The sequence below is a fragment of the Montipora capricornis genome, chromosome 14 (assembly GCF_036669925.1).
Source record: "Montipora capricornis isolate CH-2021 chromosome 14, ASM3666992v2, whole genome shotgun sequence".
NCBI classification, from domain to species: Eukaryota; Metazoa; Cnidaria; class Anthozoa; order Scleractinia; family Acroporidae; genus Montipora; species Montipora capricornis.
In genome coordinates this window covers 41,088,048-41,109,332 of record NC_090896.1, presented here as the reverse complement: position 1 = coordinate 41,109,332, position 21,285 = coordinate 41,088,048, and the positions used below count along the sequence as shown (strand labels likewise).

At 40.7% G+C, this 21,285-nt stretch overlaps 1 protein-coding gene across 1 annotated transcript in view; it reads left to right on the top strand.

Annotated features, from left to right (window-relative positions):
* The window catches only part of LOC138031987 (ras-related GTP-binding protein C-like), a 35,835-nt gene extending 16,030 nt beyond the window's left edge, over positions 1 to 19,805 (top strand). The window contains exons 8-14 of the mRNA XM_068879575.1: positions 13,095 to 13,164; positions 13,927 to 13,999; positions 14,404 to 14,443; positions 15,632 to 15,706; positions 16,240 to 16,304; positions 17,608 to 17,685; positions 19,703 to 19,805. Coding sequence (XP_068735676.1) covers positions 13,095 to 13,164; positions 13,927 to 13,999; positions 14,404 to 14,443; positions 15,632 to 15,706; positions 16,240 to 16,304; positions 17,608 to 17,685; positions 19,703 to 19,805 — 504 coding nt within the window. The remainder of the gene's footprint in view (positions 1 to 13,094; positions 13,165 to 13,926; positions 14,000 to 14,403; positions 14,444 to 15,631; positions 15,707 to 16,239; positions 16,305 to 17,607; positions 17,686 to 19,702) is intronic.
* Positions 19,806 to 21,285: the final 1,480 nt, after the last annotated feature.

The following is a 21,285-nucleotide window of genomic DNA, read 5'->3' as shown; positions in this document are numbered from 1 at the left end:
TCTCTGCCTATATCTCCCATACTTGGCCTATAGGAGCCAACCCTTTCCCTAGAAGATTTATTTTTAATTAATCCAGAACACCTCACTTGGGAGATTCAGAGTGCCCACTGTTATAAAAGCCAATCAAAACAAAGCGTTCTCAGCATCACTCAGGAAACCTGTTCCTAAAAATAAATTTACTTGGGAAAGGGTTGACTCAAGGAATAAGTGGAGATGGAGGCTCCCCTTAATGCGCACCTAATGGAGATTGACGGGAACACCTTTTTGACTGGACATCACCGTTAATTTTGACTCTCCTGGTGTTTCATGTAATGGGTGAGCGGTGAAATACAATCACTTTGAACTAATTAAAGAATGTCGGTTTTGATGCAAATTATAAATTCCCCATGCTGTGGGTGCGTCTTAGGGCATTTGAGGTGTCAATGGGTTAAATGTGCGACATTCAAAAATACCATAATACTCTTTGTTTCCCCTCCAAAATTTTCCATAAGCATTGTTTTTATTTTCTCTCACCTGGGGTAATTCAAAGTCCCAAAGGAAACTGAGTGTCATTTTTTTTTGTTTTTAATGTGGCCTATTGCCACATTTATGTATACATTTACATACAATCACGTGTTGTATTGCAATACAATAAATGATTATTATTATTTATGGAAAAGGAACCATGGTACACCATGGTTGATAATAGATGAAATTGCGTAGGGGATCAACAGTTACATGTATGTATTTAGGAAGAAAAGCTGTTTGTCTGCACCTTGTGGATTTGAAGAATTTCTTTTAAAATAGTGCATGATTATTGTACAGGTTTGCACATTTAGAAGTAAAGATTGTTGTTATTATTCTTCAAGTTCTCTTATGGTGCTACAGCATAACAAGATAATAGAGCTACATTGTACATGTAGTTTCAATCCAGTTTCATAAAAACCAAAACCAATTTGAAAGTAATTGCTTTGGCCAATAAAAAAGGAGGGAGACAATCCAGTAAAACATTCAAAACTTAATGAAGTAATTACACATAACCGACACAAAGCGCGGGAAAATGTAACGAGCAAGCCACGATTGGTTTTGGTTTCCCTCTGATTGGTTGAAAAAATGGCACGAGAACTTTGAACCAATTCCTGAGTGAAGTAATGTAAAACCAATTGAAAGCAATTTGCTAATCACTTATCAACACTCAATTGAAAACCGCTCTAATGAAAATGATGTCAATAACCATGTTGAATTTCGACAACAATGATAGTAAGGGTACAAAGTATACCAACACAGCCTTAACCTGCGATCAGGCTCTATTTTAGTTTCGCGTGGTACGTCGAGTTGGCGAAACGAAAAATAAAGGCTGACCAAATTCCTCTTCGAAATTCCTTCCGCCCACTTTTTTTGATTGATTGACATGTCCTTCGTCGGCCAATCAAATTTACTTCCATTACACCAATACACGCGTGGATGGCAGATTCACGCTATTTTGTTTTGACCAGAGTTAATTACCATGGGAGGAATATTATAAACGAATTCGAAAGTTACCGTTGGCTTTAATTTGAGAAAAACACATTTAAAGCATTGGGAATGTTTTCGACGACTACAGGGTATATTGCGCCAAACGCCGGTGAATATGGAATCTTTTAAGCTTTATTTGTAATTGAGATAACCTAGCATTTTGTCGTTGGACGATTTGAAAATACATTATTCCTTTAACGTGTTTGCCCATGAAGGTTTCTTTGGTGATTTTTTCGGGTAATATCTTCAGTTGCAGTGTACTTCTAGAATTGCGCGCAGTAAAATCATGATACGTTTGGCTGTTAATTTTTTGATGGACTACGAACAGTAAGATGGACTCGCAAAGTTTCTTTTATTGTTGTACAATTGATCTCTCTGGAAACATACCATTTTAGTTTCTGGAGTGCGAGTTTTAAGTTAAATGAACTGGAAATATTATGAAGTGTGCAAGCAAACCGTGTCGTGTACAGTAACTAAATCCCGTACGAACAACACAGCGCTGCTGCAGCGCTTCACAAGTTCTCTTTTTTGGTTGCACAGCGCTCAAGCGTCGCTAAAGCATTGCTTACGAGTCGCTCATGAAGCCATTGGCAAACAACACGCGCTGCGAAAGCGCTGCAATTTTTTATCACGTTTAAGCATCGCTAAAGCAGCGCTGGAAGTTGCTGCTTAAAGGCTGCAAGAGTTAACTGCGCAAACCTGAAGCTTCTCGCGACACTTGAAGGTTGCAACATCGCTGCACAACACTGCAGATAAACTCAAGCGACGAAAACATAAAAACCCGCGCATCTGGGATTTCAATGTTGAAGATTTCTTACGCAAAAGTCCATCACAGAGCTATACTGGAACATCTTTTGAAATAATTTATTACCTTGCGTGCCTTGCATCGCCACCAAATCCCGAAAAATTGCTTGTACTCCCGAGTGTACTTCGCTCAGTTGATCGCCGATCGTGACAATTAAGCTTTCATCCAATGGAAGGCATATCGCATATTCATTTCATAAGAACGCAGAGCTTCGGGGAACGTTGGAAACTAATCAAAATGTGTCGAAGAAGACACAATGACTACCGTGGAATGTGTTTTCAAAAATTGCGCGTGCTAGCTCGCGTGCTGCACTATGAATCGCTGGTGTTGAGAATGCGATGCTCCATAATCAGTGGCAAAACTGTGAGACCGAGGGCCTACTGAGTACGGCAACACGTAGGCTAGATTAATTAACAATTAGACCCGTAGCCTGCAAGGGTTACCGGTCAATAGCTATTGACCCGTGGCCCTTGAGGGCGAAGGGTCTAATTGTTTTAGTATCACCCTGCCAACTAGTCGGACAGAAAAAGCAATGATAAAGTTAGCAAATGCAAGTTGTGTCACTCTTTTCGCTACTCGAGGACTACTACCAATAGTCCTCTAGTAGCGTAGCCAATCAAAATGCAGCATTTGCATTAGTCCACTAGTTGGGTGATACCAATTCAGGATAGATCCTTCTTGAATAATAATTATTTTGTTTTCAAAGTGGCTGCATCGTCTATTTGTTTTATTTTATTATTATTTTTTTTCATCGTCGTTCAATGCTAAAAATTAAATGCTAAAACAATCTGAGACAAAACTAGACATTTCTTTCCGTATTTATTGTTACTTTTCCTTAACCAGCAGGGAGCTTGTTTTATAAATAACGTGCAAAAAGGTGTCATACAACTAGTCCTTCTCAATCATGTTTGGAAAAATAGCGACAAATGCAATGTCTGGAAAATCGCTGGTTTCCATGAAAATACATTTCTGAATAATTTTATCAATGTGTATTGCTACACATGCCCCACTTTCTGCCCTGGAAGTAATCGTTACGTGACTACCTGTTCCCCCCGTGATTTTGTCTTCAATAATGGTTCTATTAATTTTTTCCAGGGTTTGTAGTATTGCTATATTGTAAAATGGACAAACACAGTTTGTAACGCAATCGGGTGAGCCACTACAGGGTGTCTGATATTGTAAATATTCGCGTATTACTCCAAAGTTTTGAACTCTTCCCTTACTATTTGTCACTTCATACTGGACAGTATAGCTATTTCGACTTTGAACTCTTTCATAACCTAACGAGTGATACATTCCGTTGCCAATTTTAAGACGAAAAAAAAATCTGCATGTTGTGGTCTCTGGTATGACTCCTAAGAGATTGGAAAGGGCCTCAAATACATCCCTAGAAACCTGCTTGGTTGTCACTTTGCCAACAGCAAACGTATTTGGTGCGATTTCCTTTTCATTTAAAGGGTGACTTGACGATGTTAGTTTGCAATAAAAGCGATGAGGATCTGTTCCTTCTACAAGTGTTTTGGACAGAGTTGGAAGAGATCTGTTAATATTCACTGCGCTAACTATTTGAAAAACAATACTCTGCGTTCCATGGAATAACTTAAGAAGTTCTCCATTTAGACTTTCAAAAGGGAATGTGGAATGAGTCCACAATGGTCCAAGGTTTCTAACGTCCTCAGCCATATGCAGAAGGGAATGAAGATTTGCGGTTTGATAACGTTCACTGTATAGTTTGGGAAACTTGAGACAAAAGTGCATTAACAACCTTTCTGCGTGTTCTATTTGAGATTGCGTGACAGTTGCGAGACAATGTAAATATGGCTTCGCTAAATAGCATGAAGTGTTCGTAATAAACGTCCGGCAGAATACCTCTTAATACCATGGCTCCGTAGAAAAATAAAAATGCTCTCAGCTCGTTCGCTTTCCAGTACTTTCTGTGCCCCTCAATAGAACGAGGGCATCTCGAAATGCGATTGCGAGGCTTTATTTCACCAATGCGTCTGTCTACGTCTTCAACATGCTTTGAAATGTTGAAAGGCTCTTCTTGGCTTTCCCGTGAGGTAAACCACAGCTCTAACAAGAGTTTCATTACACCTTCTAAGGCACAATGCATGTAGTCCACAGCTGTTCCTAGGATAATGTCATGGTAATTCAGGGCTGCAAACCAGCTCGGTCCTTTGATACCATTGACAGGCGATTTTTGTTGCACATCTCGTTGAGCGTCCCTCATTACTTCATGTTTAGTTCTAACTGGGCCGCAGGGGTCTTCCGCGATAAAAGGATAAACATGCACATGGCCACCCTTTTGAGTTCTTAGGGATTTCCCGGCTTGTCGACAACGTAAACAACCATAGAATCCATTAAATTGTATGCTGTTGCATACCAAACATCTAGCAGGAAGATCGCATGTTCCACAAAGCAAAAGTGCACGGACAGTAATCTCCTCACTGTTGGGGTTTAGGATGCTGATACCGTCCGTCTCTAACTGTTGGAAAATAGTGTGAAACGGTTTCATGAATGTCAACATGAAAGGCTTGTCTGGTCCGAACCATAAGCCTGCTAACAACATGTTGTCTCTACGGAAGCGTTGCGAATATGGTAGTTCGTTAATTGCGAGGAAAAGAGGCCATAAAGAGTATTTAGAGGACTTGAAAATTGGAACACCATCAGTGTTGTATATAAATGAAATGTTTCTTTCATCTTTTAGAAAACCAGAATCCCAGTGTTTACGATACAATGTGCCATCGTATATATCTCCTAAAGCATCGTTTGTTCTCTATGTGTAAAATCTATAGGTGGTTATCGCTGTCCAAATAAAAGCCTGCCTGTAGAGATCTTGTAGCTGACTCACAATAGGTATTTCAATGAAAAATGATTTCCTTCCTACGCCTTTAAGAGGTTTCTGGCAGAGAGAATTTGGACATATTTCCGCTTGTTTGTCGTCAAGGTACAAGAAACAATGAGAGCAGTAATGGTGGAATACCAGTGGAGACTTTGTACTATATGCGAAGTATTGTTTAAATCGTCGCACACCTTCGATACAATAATTAGGTGAAATGCAATGAAGGCTAACAAGCGTTAGGATGTCCTGTAATGCTTCACCAGTCATTCCATGGCGCATTGCGACAGTCATAATCAAAAGCATGCTGACTCCAACAGTTATGGGACAACCCTTGTATAAAGGCTGGTCCTGACCCTTTGTTTGACTCTCTTTGTCGTCGTCATTCGAAATCATTTTGGCTACATTCTCTAAGTTTTCAGACAAGTCTTCACTCTCCATCTCATCGGCCATTTCTGAAGAACAGTCCACATCCTCATTGATTTTCTGAAGTTCGTCATAATACAAATCTTCTAGTTTTATTGCGTGCTGTTCAAGCCAACTTTCTGAATACTCTACTTGGTTTAGTTTTTCTTCTCCTAGATTTGAAGCGTCTTCTGTGAGAGATGAGTACTCTTTATGAAGCCCAGACTCATCCTCTGCATACCGAAGTTCCCCTAGAAAAGCCGGATTGTTACTTTCACAGGGAACATCGTCCTTATAAGATGAAACACTGACACGAGACCGTTTTACTTGTCTACCATTATGTTCAAAATCGTTACACTCATGATGAAGTTGTACTGGCTCTGCAATCCGTTCTAGTTGATCAGTCATAAACTGGGAAAAATCAGCCGCTGTTGCAGCTATGGCCGATTCAGATATCTGTGAAATAGCTCTCTCAGTAGCGGATATCAGTTCACTGGGGTTTTCGTCGGACTTTTTCATGTCGTTGTTAGACCAAGATAATTTAAACTGTCTTGTGTTAGCCGATCGAGTTTGCTGTTGTCTTGTGTAACATGGTTGTAGAGGAAAACACGGTTTGTTGACAGACAAGCGTTTATAATGTAAGGTTGCCAAAAACCGATAGACCTTCTCTGTGTGGCAGAAACTAATTATAATGAACTCGGATCCAACAGAGAATAACCAGTAACAAAAACTAAGATAACTTCTTGATCAACTTATTAAAACTTTTGATACTCGTACTTCACGAACCATTTAAATGATCGCACACGTGCTTACACAACAGTTGACAAAGTTTGCGTGCACTGAAAGTTGTGATAATTGCCTTAACTGTAAACCAGAACAGATAAGGCAGCAATCTGCAACCTCAAACCTCAAAAATGCAGAGAGTGGGTAGCACTCTGATGTCAAACAGAAATGTGGTTATCCGGGCGAGGGTAAGTTCACAGGCCCATTTAACTGGTAATGAACTGTTTAATTTAATAAAACTGCGCTAAGATTTGGAAATAGCTTTAAGATTCTAAGTTTCACTGACTTTTTCGATCACTTAATCAAGAACCCACATGACAACATGTAAAAGTTTGCAATGGCTGAAACAGTGAAATTGTAAACCGCTGTCATTTTTGCTGATTTACTTTTAAGACTTTCCTTTATCGTATACGCAGGCATGTCCGGTGAATTAACTAGTGGCTAAGATAAATGAAGAATGTGACATTCACAGGCTATTGTCCAAATTCTTGTATAACCTCAACGGATGCGGTTTTTTTACAAAAAAGGAAGAGACAATAGAGGATTAGTTGACTTTTGATGTGGTTGTGATTGCTGGTAAGGAAAAACTTAGGGTCGTAATTCTTGAATAAAGGCGAGAAATTCGACTTGTTGTGATACTATTCTTGGAAGGCGAACATTCTCTAGAAACGACGGGTATGACTATGCACGAAATTTTAACTATCGCTTGCAGTGATTGAAATTAGTGGTTTTTTTTGTACCCGGTACCCTTATGAAATTTCATACGTGTTGCTATGCCATTGGCCCCAAATGACTGCAATCGATACCTTGGAATTCGCTTTGACTCCAAGCGAGGCAGCTTCAGTTTGCGCGCTCAAATTTGAATGCAAGAAGTTAGCTTCGTAAGATATCTGCTAAGGAGTTGAGCTGAGTTTTTCCTTAAATTGGTTGAACATGGCAATGGAACGTATTGCAAGCGAACTTTTAAGCCTCGACGTACCTCCAAACGATGACAACTTTTCTTCTGAAAACGCCGGAACTAAGCCGAAGCAAAGCACAAAATATGCGATCGTCTATTGGATTGAAACACAGGAGTTTAACGTAATGCCGCTCTCAAAGATCCCGAAAGACAAGAGACAAGAAGGGGAGTCAGCAACGCTAAAAGCTGAAGGAAGAGAGTGGCTAACAAAAATAGTCAAGATTGGAGGTAAGCATAAATACTTACATGTGGTACGGTTCTCAAAGTTATCATGAAAGGCGGGAACAGTTATAAGCCTATGTTACTCCAGGCAATTTTCGTGCGACTTGTCTCGCAATTTTGTTGCGACACAGGTTGCTGGGATGATGTTACACCATGCAACAGTTGAAAAAAATGTTGCAGCGTTGCGAGACCCATTGCCCACATTGAACAGAACTCTACTTCTCGCAACGGTGGCGGAAACAAAAAGAATTGCGTGGAATGGCTGTGGTAGGGTATGTTACACCTGGCAATTTTTTCCGTCGTGCAATTTGTGTCGCAACAATTTAAAATTGCCAGACAGGTTGCACGAAAATTTGCCGTCGTGCAATTTGTGTCGCAACAATTTAAAATTGCCAGACAGGTTGCACGAAAATTTGCCTTAGTAGTGAACAGAGGCTTTACTGGTATCATTTGCATGGATCGACCCGTCGGTTCATCATAAAAATTGTGCGTATAAATTCTTTGACGCGCGAGATGTAGATTACGTTTACTTTCACAATAACATTAAATTCACAACGTCGGGAAAAGTAGTTACCATATTTAAAAGTTTTTATTTAACCAAATAATTACGAATACGTATAGACTGAAGAAACAACAGTTTATTGTACTCTATTACAGTGCATGTTTCCCAGTATGCACTTCGTACAGTTTAACTACTTCGTGAGTTTAACTATTTTGGGTGTTTTTGTCAAAAGTTATCTTGCCATAATGATTATGTCACTCATCAAATTATTGTTTACAAAAATGCGTTCCTCTCCCGCCATTTTTGAAAGCTGTGCCCTTTTGTAATTTGAATAGCACAGCTCAGCACAGCACAGCACAGCACAACATAAATAATAGCCGTGCGGGGTCGTTACCTTTCAAACATCACAGTAGTCGTAGCAATAAGTTGCTCACATCCTATAAAAGCGGCTAAAATTCGAAGATTTGTCACTAGTTTTCGAGCTAATAATACGCGTATTCTTTGCAGAGAAGAAACATGCCTTAACAACAGAAATGAATCAATTAATTGCGGCCGTAAGGAAACAAAAACAAATAGATGAAGGGTCTACCGCCGACGACGCTGAAACTGCAGATGACTTGCCAAACATTGAGCAGCAAAAGCGGAAACGAAAACTCTCCTTTGACACCTCTGGAAATCGAGTTCAACAGTCTGCTACAATTGGTAGCGAAATGGAACAAACAAGAGCAAAAACGCAAAAGGGAACCAAGGTGAGACGAAAGGCAACTGGAGAAAAAGAAAATACGCCAGCAAACGCAGAAAAGGACAACGCACCCAAAAAAAAGAGCAGCCAGAAGGAAAAGGAGGTAGCTAAGGCAAAGGCTGCCGAGGAATCTGCATTGCAGTTCTTTAAATCTAAAAGTGATGCTTCTTTGTTAACGATTCCTTCGATGCAACCAGACACCCTTTTAAGTCCTAATCAGCCTCATCGCAAGTTACCACCATTGCAGAGTGTTCCAACAACATCTGTGCCGCCCTCTGTGCCGCCACTTACATGCCATTACACCTCATCCCCGTTTCCATTGGCATCTGGCAATGTTCGATACCCAAAAGCCACACTCGCATATTCCCCAGAGCAGCAGGCAACAGCAGGAAACAAGTCGCCACCATTGCAGCCTCTTCCAACCACACCTGTACCACCCTCTGAGCCGCCACACACATACTATTCCACTTCATCCCAATTTTCATTGGCATCTGACAACGTTCGACATACATGTACATCAGCCACAGCATATTCCCCAGCAGAGCCGAACAAAGAAAGCTTATCAATGCTTCAGCTTTTAAATTCCCCACTGGATGACGCGGCAGAGCTGGACATAATTGACCTTTCTCATTCACCACTTCTGGAAACCACTCCTCCGTCATCAGTAGCTTCTCTGTTGAAAGAAAGTATTGACGTCCTCCAGGAGGGTGAGAGTGAACTGAAGGACAACCATGCTGAGAGAGCAGGTCAAGGATGTGAAAACTGCAAGGTCCTCAGCGAAAAGATAAAGGAGCTTGAACAAAAGTTGGAAATCATGAGTAAGTAAAGACAATACTATACCTTCCGTACCCTGATGAGCGCCTGTAGTGAATAATGTAATTTCTGTAATCAACGTCTGTTCAGATGAATTTATTTATTTATTTTAAATTATTTTATTGTGGAAATTGGTTTTTCCACGAGCGAAACAGCAATGGACATTAAGCCACTGATTGATCTGATTGAAGTCTCCTTTTACTTTGAAAGAATCCTAAATTTAGAAGATGGAAATCTCACTTCATTGGAGGTGAAAAAAAAATTCAAGGAAGGAAGTGTAATTGAATGTATACCTGCAGGAGCCCACTGAAAATCGACTAATATGTGCCCTAGTCGCAGGCGGGAGACTCGACCGTGCATAATGCCTGACAGTAAAAGCATACTAATGCTGAAAGGTTACATGAAATTGCACAAGTTTCCTTGGTCGTTTTATTCACACTGTGGTTACCCCGCAACGAAAAGTTAATGTTGTCAGTTTATGGCTAACTTGCTTTGGTAATATTGTAAAGCCTTTTCTTACAGTTATAACTGTTTTCATTATTTTTAGAACTCTTCTAAGTTCAAAAGTGCAAAGGACTTCAGCCGTACGCGTAGCGATCAATTCACACCGGCCTCTGGTAAACAAGAACTATACGCTGGCTGTGGAGTTTACATTTCTTGTGTAGAGCTACACACGATCCTGGCAAAGTCCATTGGCAAACCGCAGGAGCTGCTTGGCCTTTTAGTCACGTATTTCTTTGATGATGCGACATTGGCCAAGTCCGTGCCTTTTCAAGAAAGCCGCTGCCCTTAAGATAAAAATATCCTGGATCAGAGGATTATCCATGCTATAATCGGTAAGATATAACTTTTCTCAGTGTGTAATCGAATAAGACTGATGTCTGTTTAGAGCTCGAGCATACCAGAAACTGACCTAAACGTGATTCGTGTTCATCCATAGTTCATCCAGGGACTGGTTATGAAACCCTGGGAATTTCAAAAGCAGGAACAATACAGTCCCAATTAGATGTTGAACCGACCGTGACCCTGCACAAATCTTTTGTTTTTGGTTCGCAAGTTCATTTCGAATAAATTAGTCGAAGCTTTTGATTGGTTATCCTGCCGAAAAAAGCGTGTTTTTGTCGGGTTTTGTGCAGGGTCAAGACCAAAAAGCGAACAAAAACATGAAACAAAGAAACTTGTCGAGTTTCATAACCAGCCTACATCTATTAACTATGGTTCATCGAAACAAATTTCCTTTTTTTATTCAGATTAAAGGGTTAGTGTTATTCACTGAACAGATCGCAAAGTTTGATTTCCAAGCACTTCGGGGCGGACCATTAAGATTTGAGTTGGGGTGGGGGGAGTGGGTGATTTGGTATAGGCATCATTTGTTTTCAAACCATTTCATGCACAATCATTTTTTTGCTCAGGGCATGTGTGCATGTATGATATTTTCTCCTGTCTCTTCCCTTATGCGTTTCTGGTTCGCTGATTGTGTTCGAATTTTCTTTCTAGCAATGGTCAGGTGCAGGAATTTATTTATATATGCTTCCAATTGCAAGTCACCCCGCCGTCATCAAGAGTCTTTTTTTTCCGCCCCGGAAAACCCATATCTCGTGACTGATATATATATTTAAAATCATCCAACTAGTAGACTAATGCAAATCCTGCATTTTGATTGGCTACGCTACTAGAGGACTATTATTAGTCCTCGGGTAGCGAAAAGCGTGACGCTTTCTTTCGTTTTATTCCCAAATATATATTTCTTTAACTTGCATTTGCTAACATTATTATTGCCTTTTTCGTCCGACTAGTTGGGTGATACTAAAACAATTAGACCCTTCGCCCTCAAAGGCCACGGGTCATGGTGACATTCAACTTTTATAAGCATTGACCGGGCCAAGTGTTTAGTGTGTCTATTTCAGGCATTATTATTTATCCTCCTTCTGTCTTTGTATTTTCAGTGTACTCAAGAAAGTGCCATTCCTTGTGGGTTAAGGAAAACAAAGTGAGCAGCGAGGCAAGATTTGATTCGGGAAGAATCATAAGGAACAAGTGTATCAAAAGTTAAAAAAGAAATGAACGCAATCATGGCTATTTATGTATATTGTGATAAGAAATACGCTGTTGAGTTGCTTATATAGTTATGTACCCAAATTTAAGTTTCCATATCTTGGAATATTTCTTGTTGTCTAGATTTTTTCTTCACTTTCCTGTAATATCACGGACCACTTTGAATTCCGAGGTAGGGCAGTTCATGTATCGTGAAATGACATGTAACATAAGAACCACGTGACGATGTAACTTGCGTGAGCTCGAGTGCAATGTATTCGCTTAACCGCATTAAAGGCTGGAAGCTTGAAATGTGTGACATGCACTTTTAATTGTAGCAGTTACATGTACGTCTAGATTTTTTGTGGTAAGTTATACAGAAGAAAGGTTTCGTAAACCGTGTGACGAGCCGATCTACCGTAACTGAACCTGGGCGATGTTTGGTATGACCCCATGCATCCGGTGACGACAGATTCTTTGCAGAAACCCCTTCGACAGTGATGAAAATTTTCTTTGCAACGCTTAAACAACGCTGCTCAACGATGCACAACGCTGCAAGACCACGGTTATTGAACTGTACGGCTTCTCGTAGTTATTTTACTGCAGCTTTCCCGCAGCGCTAGCGTCGCTAACGCAGCGCTAGTGCAGTCATTTTTCGGCAATGCTGCAGCGCAACTAAAACAGCGTTCATGCAACCTTTAAGCAGTGATCCTTGCAGCGCTCATGAAACGCTTGAGCAGCGCTGTATTAGCGTAGTTTGTTTCGTGCGGGTAAAACCGTTTGATACACAGATATTCAAAACATGCATTCGTGTAACTTGCGATTTTATCAGCATCTCCTCCTGTTGATATATATGTCCCCTGTCTCATCCAGGAAACCAATATGCATCGGCTTTCATTGCCATTTGAAAGAACCAGCTATTTAGCTTTCAAAACATCAGGGAAGTTTGTGCCAAAGTACTTTCAACCCGATGGCCACAGAGCTCGACAACGGAATCGTTAATTTCACTCGTTTCAGAGATTCAAACCCGATTCTGGACAAGTTATGAGATGTTTCAGATGGCATATCTCCATTTAAACAAATAAAATCAAGTTGCACCGTCCACGGCATTGTAAGAACAAAAGGGAGCAAATTTTTTCGTACACTTATGGCGGATTAGTCTCGTGGACTTCGCGAGAGCTCCGTGCATCCACGATGGCATTCTCACTTCTGGGGTTTCAACAGCCAATCAGATCACGAGTTTGGTCGGCCAAATTCGTCCGGAATTCTTGAGAGACTTTTGGTCAGGCCCAATTTTAGCGAGCGACGACATAAGAGAACATATGGGCGAAGCTAAAAATGGGCCTGATCGCAGGTTAACACAGCCTCCACCTCCCAAATCATGGATTGTGTATTTAATAGTTACATGTAATTAGAAAATTAATAATGATTCATTATATCATGAAATACATGTACTTTCTTACTGATATGGGACATGTTCTTTTATTTGAATTTCAGGTGAACCCAGACATCAAATTTGAAGTATTTATTCACAAGGTAGATGGGCTCTCAGATGATCACAAAATTGGTAAGAAATTAATTAGTGTTACAGTAGCTTGAATAATTTATAACTTTTCTTTTCAGAATGGGAGGATATCACTTAGGAATGTTGACAGGAACAAACAAATTGCAATGTACATGTAGCAATGTCAACTGTCAACTCACAATTGAATGTGTACATACTGTACTCTTTGTTGATAGATCATTGAATGGCTGTGTGAATAATAAACTGGTTCAAGCCAGTACAGCACTGCGGTGAGAGCATTGTTTTGCCTGTGACCAATGTGTCCGGGTTTAATTGGCATCCATGTGTGGGTTGAAGCGATTATTACATGCACAACTTGTGTACATGTAAGTCCCCTCAGCCTTGCTAGACCAACTCTCGGGTTCTTGATAATGTAGGCAACCCAGATAGTTTATCATGGCAATAAAGTTGCATGATTTTGACTGATTTGTTCTCGTTGCTGATGAATTTGAAAAGGAAAGGAGCACCGAGAGAAAACCTCTCAGTGCAGAGTAGAGAACCAACAAACTCAACCCACATATTACGCCAAGTCTGGTAATTGAACCCGGGCCACATTGGTGGGACGCGAGTGCTCTCACCGCTGCGCCATCCCTGTACCCTTGTAATGACAATCCTTTGCTCAGAGTTTGGAAACCCTTTTATAACCATAATGGTGTTGCCAGAATCAAGGAATAAACATTTGCAGTGGTATGCTATTTAAGCACAAGAGTATCAACACAAAAGAAATCACAGCTTACGTGTACAAAAATTATTTTTTTATCGCAGAAACACAAAGAGATATTCACTCAAGAGCAACAGATGAACTGGCTGATGCTGGCCTTGAAGGCTTGCACCTGAGGTGAGCAGCATTAATTTTCATTGTCAGTGTTCACTGAGATACTGTAGCAACCCAGAGGTGGCACTCAGAAGACAGTCATCCACACTGTTTGTAAATGTACACTGAATTGAACCTTACTACCCCAGCCAGAGCTTCAAAAGCCAATTTCATTATTTTCTTCAATTGTTAAACTTTTTTGTATGCACATGGTTATTGTATGTGATTGTAACAGGAGCAGGGAAGAAAAATTAATCAACAAGGGCAAGTTTAATACCCGTTCAGCCTGGAATCTGGAAAATCAAACTTGAGATACAATGGTGGAAGACCATTGCTCTTGCCACTGTACCACCCTTGCACCTGTGCTTTGAAGATCTGCCACATAATCTTTTTTCATATGTCTTTTTTTCCGTTATCTTTGATTTCAGTTTCTACTTGAAGAGTATGTATGATCACTCAATATTTGAGGTACATGTAGGATTCCATTTTATAAGTTTACGTTTTAACCCATTCACGTCTACAAGTGCCCCATATTTGGAGGAGTAAAATCGTTCATCATTTACCAGTAATAAACAGAGTAAAGTCTACAAGTTTCACTCTCTATTGGGGAAGGGTTAATCCATTCAATGATTGTTTCGTAATGCGTAAGATTGTAACATCTTCAGATAATGTGGCAAAACTGGGGTCTCCTCTGCCAAATTACTGCTGGCTTTAATAGGAACAAATGAAAAGGAAAGTTAGTTACACAACCAAGGCTGCTGCCTAAGGAAATTTTTCTGGAGCCCTTTGGGCTTCCAACATTAAAAGTTAGTAGCCGGAGTCATTTTTTCGAGATCCCAGAATTGATTACCTTAAAGTGAGGATGAATCACCTTGTGATAAGTTAGGGGCCCGTTTGGGCTACTCATTCAAAAATTTCGTCATTCACACTCGCAAGTACAGGTAAGGCGCCCTAGGCAACCGGGCAAATGCTTGGTCAATGCTTGGAAATCCTTGTCACAGACTAAAAGAGTGAGGTCTCTTGTTCTATTGGGAAGGGGGGGAGGGAGGGGATGTTTAGGTCACATGGCTGCAGTGATGGCCAGTGTGTCTGCTGCTTTCTCCATTGCATGACCTTCTCCACACACCCACCCTCTATACATGTACTATATATTTGTTATGTTTGGGCAAGTTAGGCTGTGAGGTCCAGCTTAGCAAACTGGCTCTCAGTTTGTGAGAAGTATACTTTTTGGTGTGTTTAGGTCTTGTCACTTTTGCAACTGCATAATGCAAGACATCTGTCTGTTGTAATAATAAATTATTGTCCTGGCCACATTTTTAGGAAAGAAATACTAGTCTATTGTCTTTAGTTACAGTCAATACATGTACTGTATTTTGTAGTTCAAATGTTTTCTTGGTTTATTTTATTTTTTTTATTATTATTATTTTTTTCAAAACACTTTGATTTAGTTTTCTTTGTCAAATATTCATTAGCATAATCTGAAACAAGGAGAAAATCAAAATTTTGAACCAGGAAAAAGATTGAATCTCAACATCGTATCATAGGAAAGTGCCTGCAAATTGCACTGTAGCTACATCCTTGTCTGTTAATAACAATATTGACATAATGACACCACTCCATATACTGTATGACTAATTTTTGTGTTTTAACTTTCAGGCCTTCAGCAAAGTGGTACAAAAACTAGTACCCCAGCTTCCTACATTGGAAAACTTATTAAATATTCTAATATCTGTAAGTATTATTAATTTATGAACATCTTTCATTTGCAGTTGTTTATTAAGTGTACAACTACGTCCTTTTATTGAATTTTGTTGCTGCTAACCGTAACCCTAACCCTAAAATTAGTGAATTTCTCTGGTTTTGCATTACTTCACTCAGTGATTGGTTGAAAGTTCTCGCGTCACTTTTTCAAACAATCAAAAGTGAAACCAAAACCAATCATGGCTCACGCGTCCACATTTTCCCGCGCTTTTGTGTCGGCTACGTGTAATTACTTCGAGTTTTTATTGGTTTACTTGATTGTTTCCGTCCTTTTTGATTGGCCAAAGTCATTACTCTGGTTTTGATTTTACGGAACACAGGATTGAAAGTCGCTCTAAGTGGCAGCAGGAGCCCTGCCCAAAAATTCAAAAGAGTTCATGACAGCGTTGTTTCGTAACCTAAGATGTTGAATTTTTGAGAGGAAAACCTAAAGGACTTATCTTCCAAGGCCAGAAAAAGCCGACTGGAAGGGAAATGATAGTTTTTTTTTCTTTTTCCATCAGAATTCTGGCATTGAAAAAGCCTTCCTGTTCGATGTGGTCAGCAAAATTTTTGTGGCAACTGACAGGTGAGTACGAACTGTGTCGTAGAGTGTTTTCACGTGACGGTTGTGTTTTCACTAGGACAAGTTTGACTAGTTAAAGTCGGAAAAGTCCGGAAATTCAGTGAAAACAGCTTGTCCTATGTTAAGCGAGTTAAAAATGCAAGCTGTTTTCACATGAAAAAACAAGGGATTATCTCGCCTTTATGACAGGAAATTCCTGCAGAGTTATACTACCTCGCGAGATGGTATAACTTGTCCTGGTAAATGCCGCAGCCAATCACGTTGCCGGTAGTGACAAATGCCTGCCAAATCGTGAACTGCCAATATTTTCTAGACGCTCGCGCTCGCCTCGTGGTTCACTTTGGTTTTGAAATGGCAGACGAATTCACTCGTAATACCTTCCCGTTCCGATTTACAATTCCTCCGGACTCATTAGATCCCTCAGTTCCTCGGCCAGGACCATACCTATTTCATGGTGGCGGTATGCAGAACCCGCAGTACCCGCTTTTGAGCACAAATGCTCTACAATTTGTGCCAGGCACATCTCTTCGCCGCTCATCATCTTCACCCGTATCCACAAGCACCGGCGAAAGCAGCGAAAACAGTCCGATCGAAAGATCTGTTAACCGAAAGCGATGTCCCAATTCGTCGGACGCTGAGACAAAATTTCTTTTGGAAATATGGAGGGACAGTTCCCCTATTAGTAGTAATTTGAATCTTCTGAGTAAACGGCTTAAATTTCACAGTGAAAACAGATGTCAAGTTTAACTAGTAAATGTCGGTCTGTAAACAAACACCTAGAAAGAATGTTCAGCTAGTTCATCGGCCTAGTGAAAACACAGCCGACGTGACGGCAGCTATGTTGGTGTACCGAAACAATAGAATAACGGCCTTGTTGGTGTACCCAACTAATTGGCCAATTCCGAGTTCATGTCTGCCTCCTTTTCGAAGAGAGTCTAAGTGTGAAGTTTTTCTCATGAAAATTAGCTTTCATTCATAATTAAAGGACAACTAATTACCATTACAGAAACTTCGCACTTAGACTCGCTTTGAAGAGGAGGCAAATATGTACTCGGAAATGGCCTATTCTCTGGGAATTGCGCTCTATTATCATGGAAACGTTTTCTTTTCTTTCGTTCTTTTTTTTTTTACCCCGTGGGAAAATAAGGTTACTGATCACACGAATGAAAACACTCTATAGAAGGACTACATGGGCCTTGTAAGGAGGGGAAGAGTTAACTAAGTACACTGCGCATTCTCTTCAAAGTCATTCCACGCGGTTCAAATGTGTGACTTGTCATTTCGATTTGTTCCTGTTATGTTGCAGTTCTCCTGTGGATATGCAGTCTTACGAACTGTGTTGCGATATGATTGATGTAGTTATTGATATCTCTTGTATTTATGGGTAAGTAAGGCTTTTATCCAATAGCAATGAAATGGACGTCATCTTTTACAAGTAGACAAGACATTGGAGAGCTAGGCCCTGATTACATGGCTTAACTGATTAGAGTGTAATGTGAAGTGCTAGTTTTCTACCCCATATGAACCATATGAGCGTTGGCCCCACTAATGGAAATTGGCCCACACAAGGGCAGAGAAAAACTCTGACCAGGGTTTTATCAGTTAAGTCAGTTGAAATGTAAGTGCTACACGGCCAGCGCTTGCAACCCTTAACCCCGTATCCTTGTACTTGTACTACCACTACCACTACTACTACCACTTCCACCACTACCACTACCACTACCACCACTACCACTACCACCTTTATTTCATCATGGGGTCACTTTCACTTCAAGTGGTCTTCCAGTGAGCCGTAAATATTAAGAAGACTATTACATAAGTTACAGCAATATCTAAAATTATATTTATTTGGTGATCTTAAAATACAATAATGGAAGCAGTACAATGAATTTTGATTAAGGTTTTCATTGCCGTGACTTTAACATCTTCAGTTCCCACGGCCTGCCACGGCCTGCGTCTGACCTTGTAGTTCGGTCGGTAGAGTAGCGGTGATCTAACCCGAAGGTCGTGGGTTCAATTCCCACCCTGGTCAGAGTTTTTCTCTGTCCTTGTGTGGGCCCATTTCCATTAGCAGGGCTAACGCTCACATGGTTCATATGGGGTAGAAAACTAGCACTTCACATTACACTCTAATCACTCTGTTGAAATATTAGTGCTACACGGCCAGCGTTTGCAAAAACGTAACCCTTCCTCGTACCTGTACCTGATTACATGAGATCGGTACGAACTCTGACCGCTTAGACTTAGGCTGTCGCTGGTACGACTAAGTTTACATGAGCCCGGTCTGGAGGTATGAAGTGCTTTCATGAGACCGGTACGAGACTTCATTGCGGGCGGCCCCTTTGAACTCTTTCTTGTAATCTGCAATCTTGCAATGGTACAACAACACTCTTGCGCATGCTCAAAGCAATGATCTCGACCGGTCTGAGGCCGGTCTCAAATCAGTTCGTGTTTACATGGTTCCGCGGTCCGACTTCAGATCGGTCCGAGTCATTCGTGTCGGTTCAGCAACCGGAATGAGGGAAACCGGCATCAGATGACTTTTTTGGCGCGAGTATGGAGACCGATCTGAAGTCGTACCGGTCTCATGTAATCAGGGCCGTAGCTCTGTACTCTCCCTTCGCTGCGATCTGTACGTTACACCCATTCTTCAGGATGGTTTCAACATTTGACCAACATCCGTTCAACAAAAGTTGTACGGATTTTGGGAAAATGTTGGACCCAAAAAACAAAGTTGTGCGGAGGCCGTTCAAACTGTTCCAACATTGCGCCAGCAAAAGAACCAACAGTTTCGCGGACTTCGATCGCTAGGAACTAAGAACTAGAAACCAGACTAAGTGCCGCCATATTATCGATTTGGCGACCGTGGAGCATGCGTGTGTTCTACAATTGTTGAACAGAGTGTCCAAACACCTTCAACACCATTCAACATTTACGAGAACAAAAGAAAAGTTGAATCCATGTTGAATGAGAGTTTAAACCAATTTAAGCTTGATTCAACACGCTTTCAACAAGCTTTCAGAATTTTTTACGCTTTCAACAATGTTGGGCGACCTGTTCAAACGCACCGAACATTTGGTACAACAAAGTGTTGAACGCATGGTGAACCAAATGTCGAAACCTTTAAATGGGCCTTTATGGTGGCGCTCTGAATTATAAATAAGTTAGAATTGCAAAGTTTGTCTAAAATTTAGTAGTAGGCTCTGAAAACCGTTCTGCATTATGAGAAAAGTACGGAATGACTTCAAGAAAAATATTATTCTTAAAAATTGATCGTGGCCCTTTTAAGGATAGCTACATGACATGTACAGTTGATGTAATGCGTGATGTAATAACAATTTCTCCCAACTAGCGTGCATATCAAGATCTGAAAAGAGAATGTGTCACTGGTTAATTTCTAGGTTAAGAGATGAAGGGGACAGCAGCGCGTACGATATGGGGTCATCATCCATCATCAAGCTCAACAACTCGACGATCTTATATCTCCGTGAAGTAAATAAGTAAGTTAATGCATGGCTTACCAAAGAGAAACAAAAATCTGTTTTAAGGTTGCTCCATATATGCATAGTTAATAGATTGTTACGAAAAATAGTATTGCGTGACTAGCGTTACTGTCTAGAAGCTTCGCGAGAGTTCGTAGTTTGTTTATTTTTAGGTTCGTGCGTAAGCGTTTCTAAATCGGTGTGTTTTGTAATCTTTCTTTAATTAGATTGATTACTAATTTAGAAAGTTCTAGAAGTTTATTGTCAGAGTATATAAGTAGACGATTCCAAGCGGAGTGTTTTTCTAACTAGTTTTTCACAAGCGGAGAGTGTTGGCGTTAGCCGTGTTTAGTCAAGTGTGACGGAAGCTGTGTTTATTCGAGTTGGCGGAGGCCGTGTAAGTTCGTCGAGTACGTGCTGTTCAGAGTTTTACTTCGTGGAAACTACGTCCATTTTGGAATAAATCTTCTTGTTGTTGTTCCGACAACCCTGCGTTCAGTTTAGTTTGCAAGCTACCTTTCCTCAAAACGTTCGAATTCGTAACATTGGGGGCCTGTCCGGGAGAGGAATTCATTTGTTTGCTGACTACAGAAACCAGGAAAGGACAATTCAAGAAGGAGTTACAAAAAGAGTAAGAAGAACTGTGCAAGAGAGTATATTGTGTTTTGCTGTGAAATACTGCTATGGAAATGGAAAAGCTTTTGCAGATGGGAAAAGAATTCGGATTGGAAGGAGCAAAGCTGCTCGAGTTTGTAGAGAAGCAACAAAAGTCAGAGGAAGAAAAACAAGAAAAACGTAGACAATTGGAAGAGGAAAGAGAAGAAAAGCGTAGGCGGTTTGAAGAAGAAAAGGAAAAGAGACGTTGATGACAAGAACGCGAACTAAGAAAATTGGAGATGGAAGCCGAGCTGTTGAAACAGAAAGACGCTATTGAAGCGGCAAGAAGAGAACATGAGCTGGAGATTGCACGTTTGGCTGTGGAGAATGCTGACGGACGTCCTGAAGTGAGAGAGGATCGGGCTAAGGCACCTAAACTCCCCTCGTTTGTTGATGGCAAAGACGATTTGGACGCGTATTTGCAGAGGTTCGAGAGATTTTCCGAGACAGCTAAATGGAAAAAAGATGGATGGGCATCGAAGCTCGGTGCTCTGTTGTCTGGACGGGCACTAGAAGTGTATTCACGTCTATCAGAGGACGCAGCTAAGGATTATGACAAGGTAAAGATTGCTTTAATGAAGAGATATGACCTTACCGAAGACGGCTATCGTCGAAAATTTCGAGCATCCAAACCAGAAGTCGACGAAAGTCCGGAGCAGTTTATTGTGCGACTGGACAGATACCTGTTACGTTGGCTAGAGCTTTCGGATACTGCGCGAACCTTTGATGGTCTTAAGGACTTGATCGTGAAAGAACAATTTATTGACTCTTCCCCTAAGGATTTGTCAATTCACCTGCGAGAAAGGGCACCTGAGACTCTAGCAAAGATTGCGAAGATTGCTGAC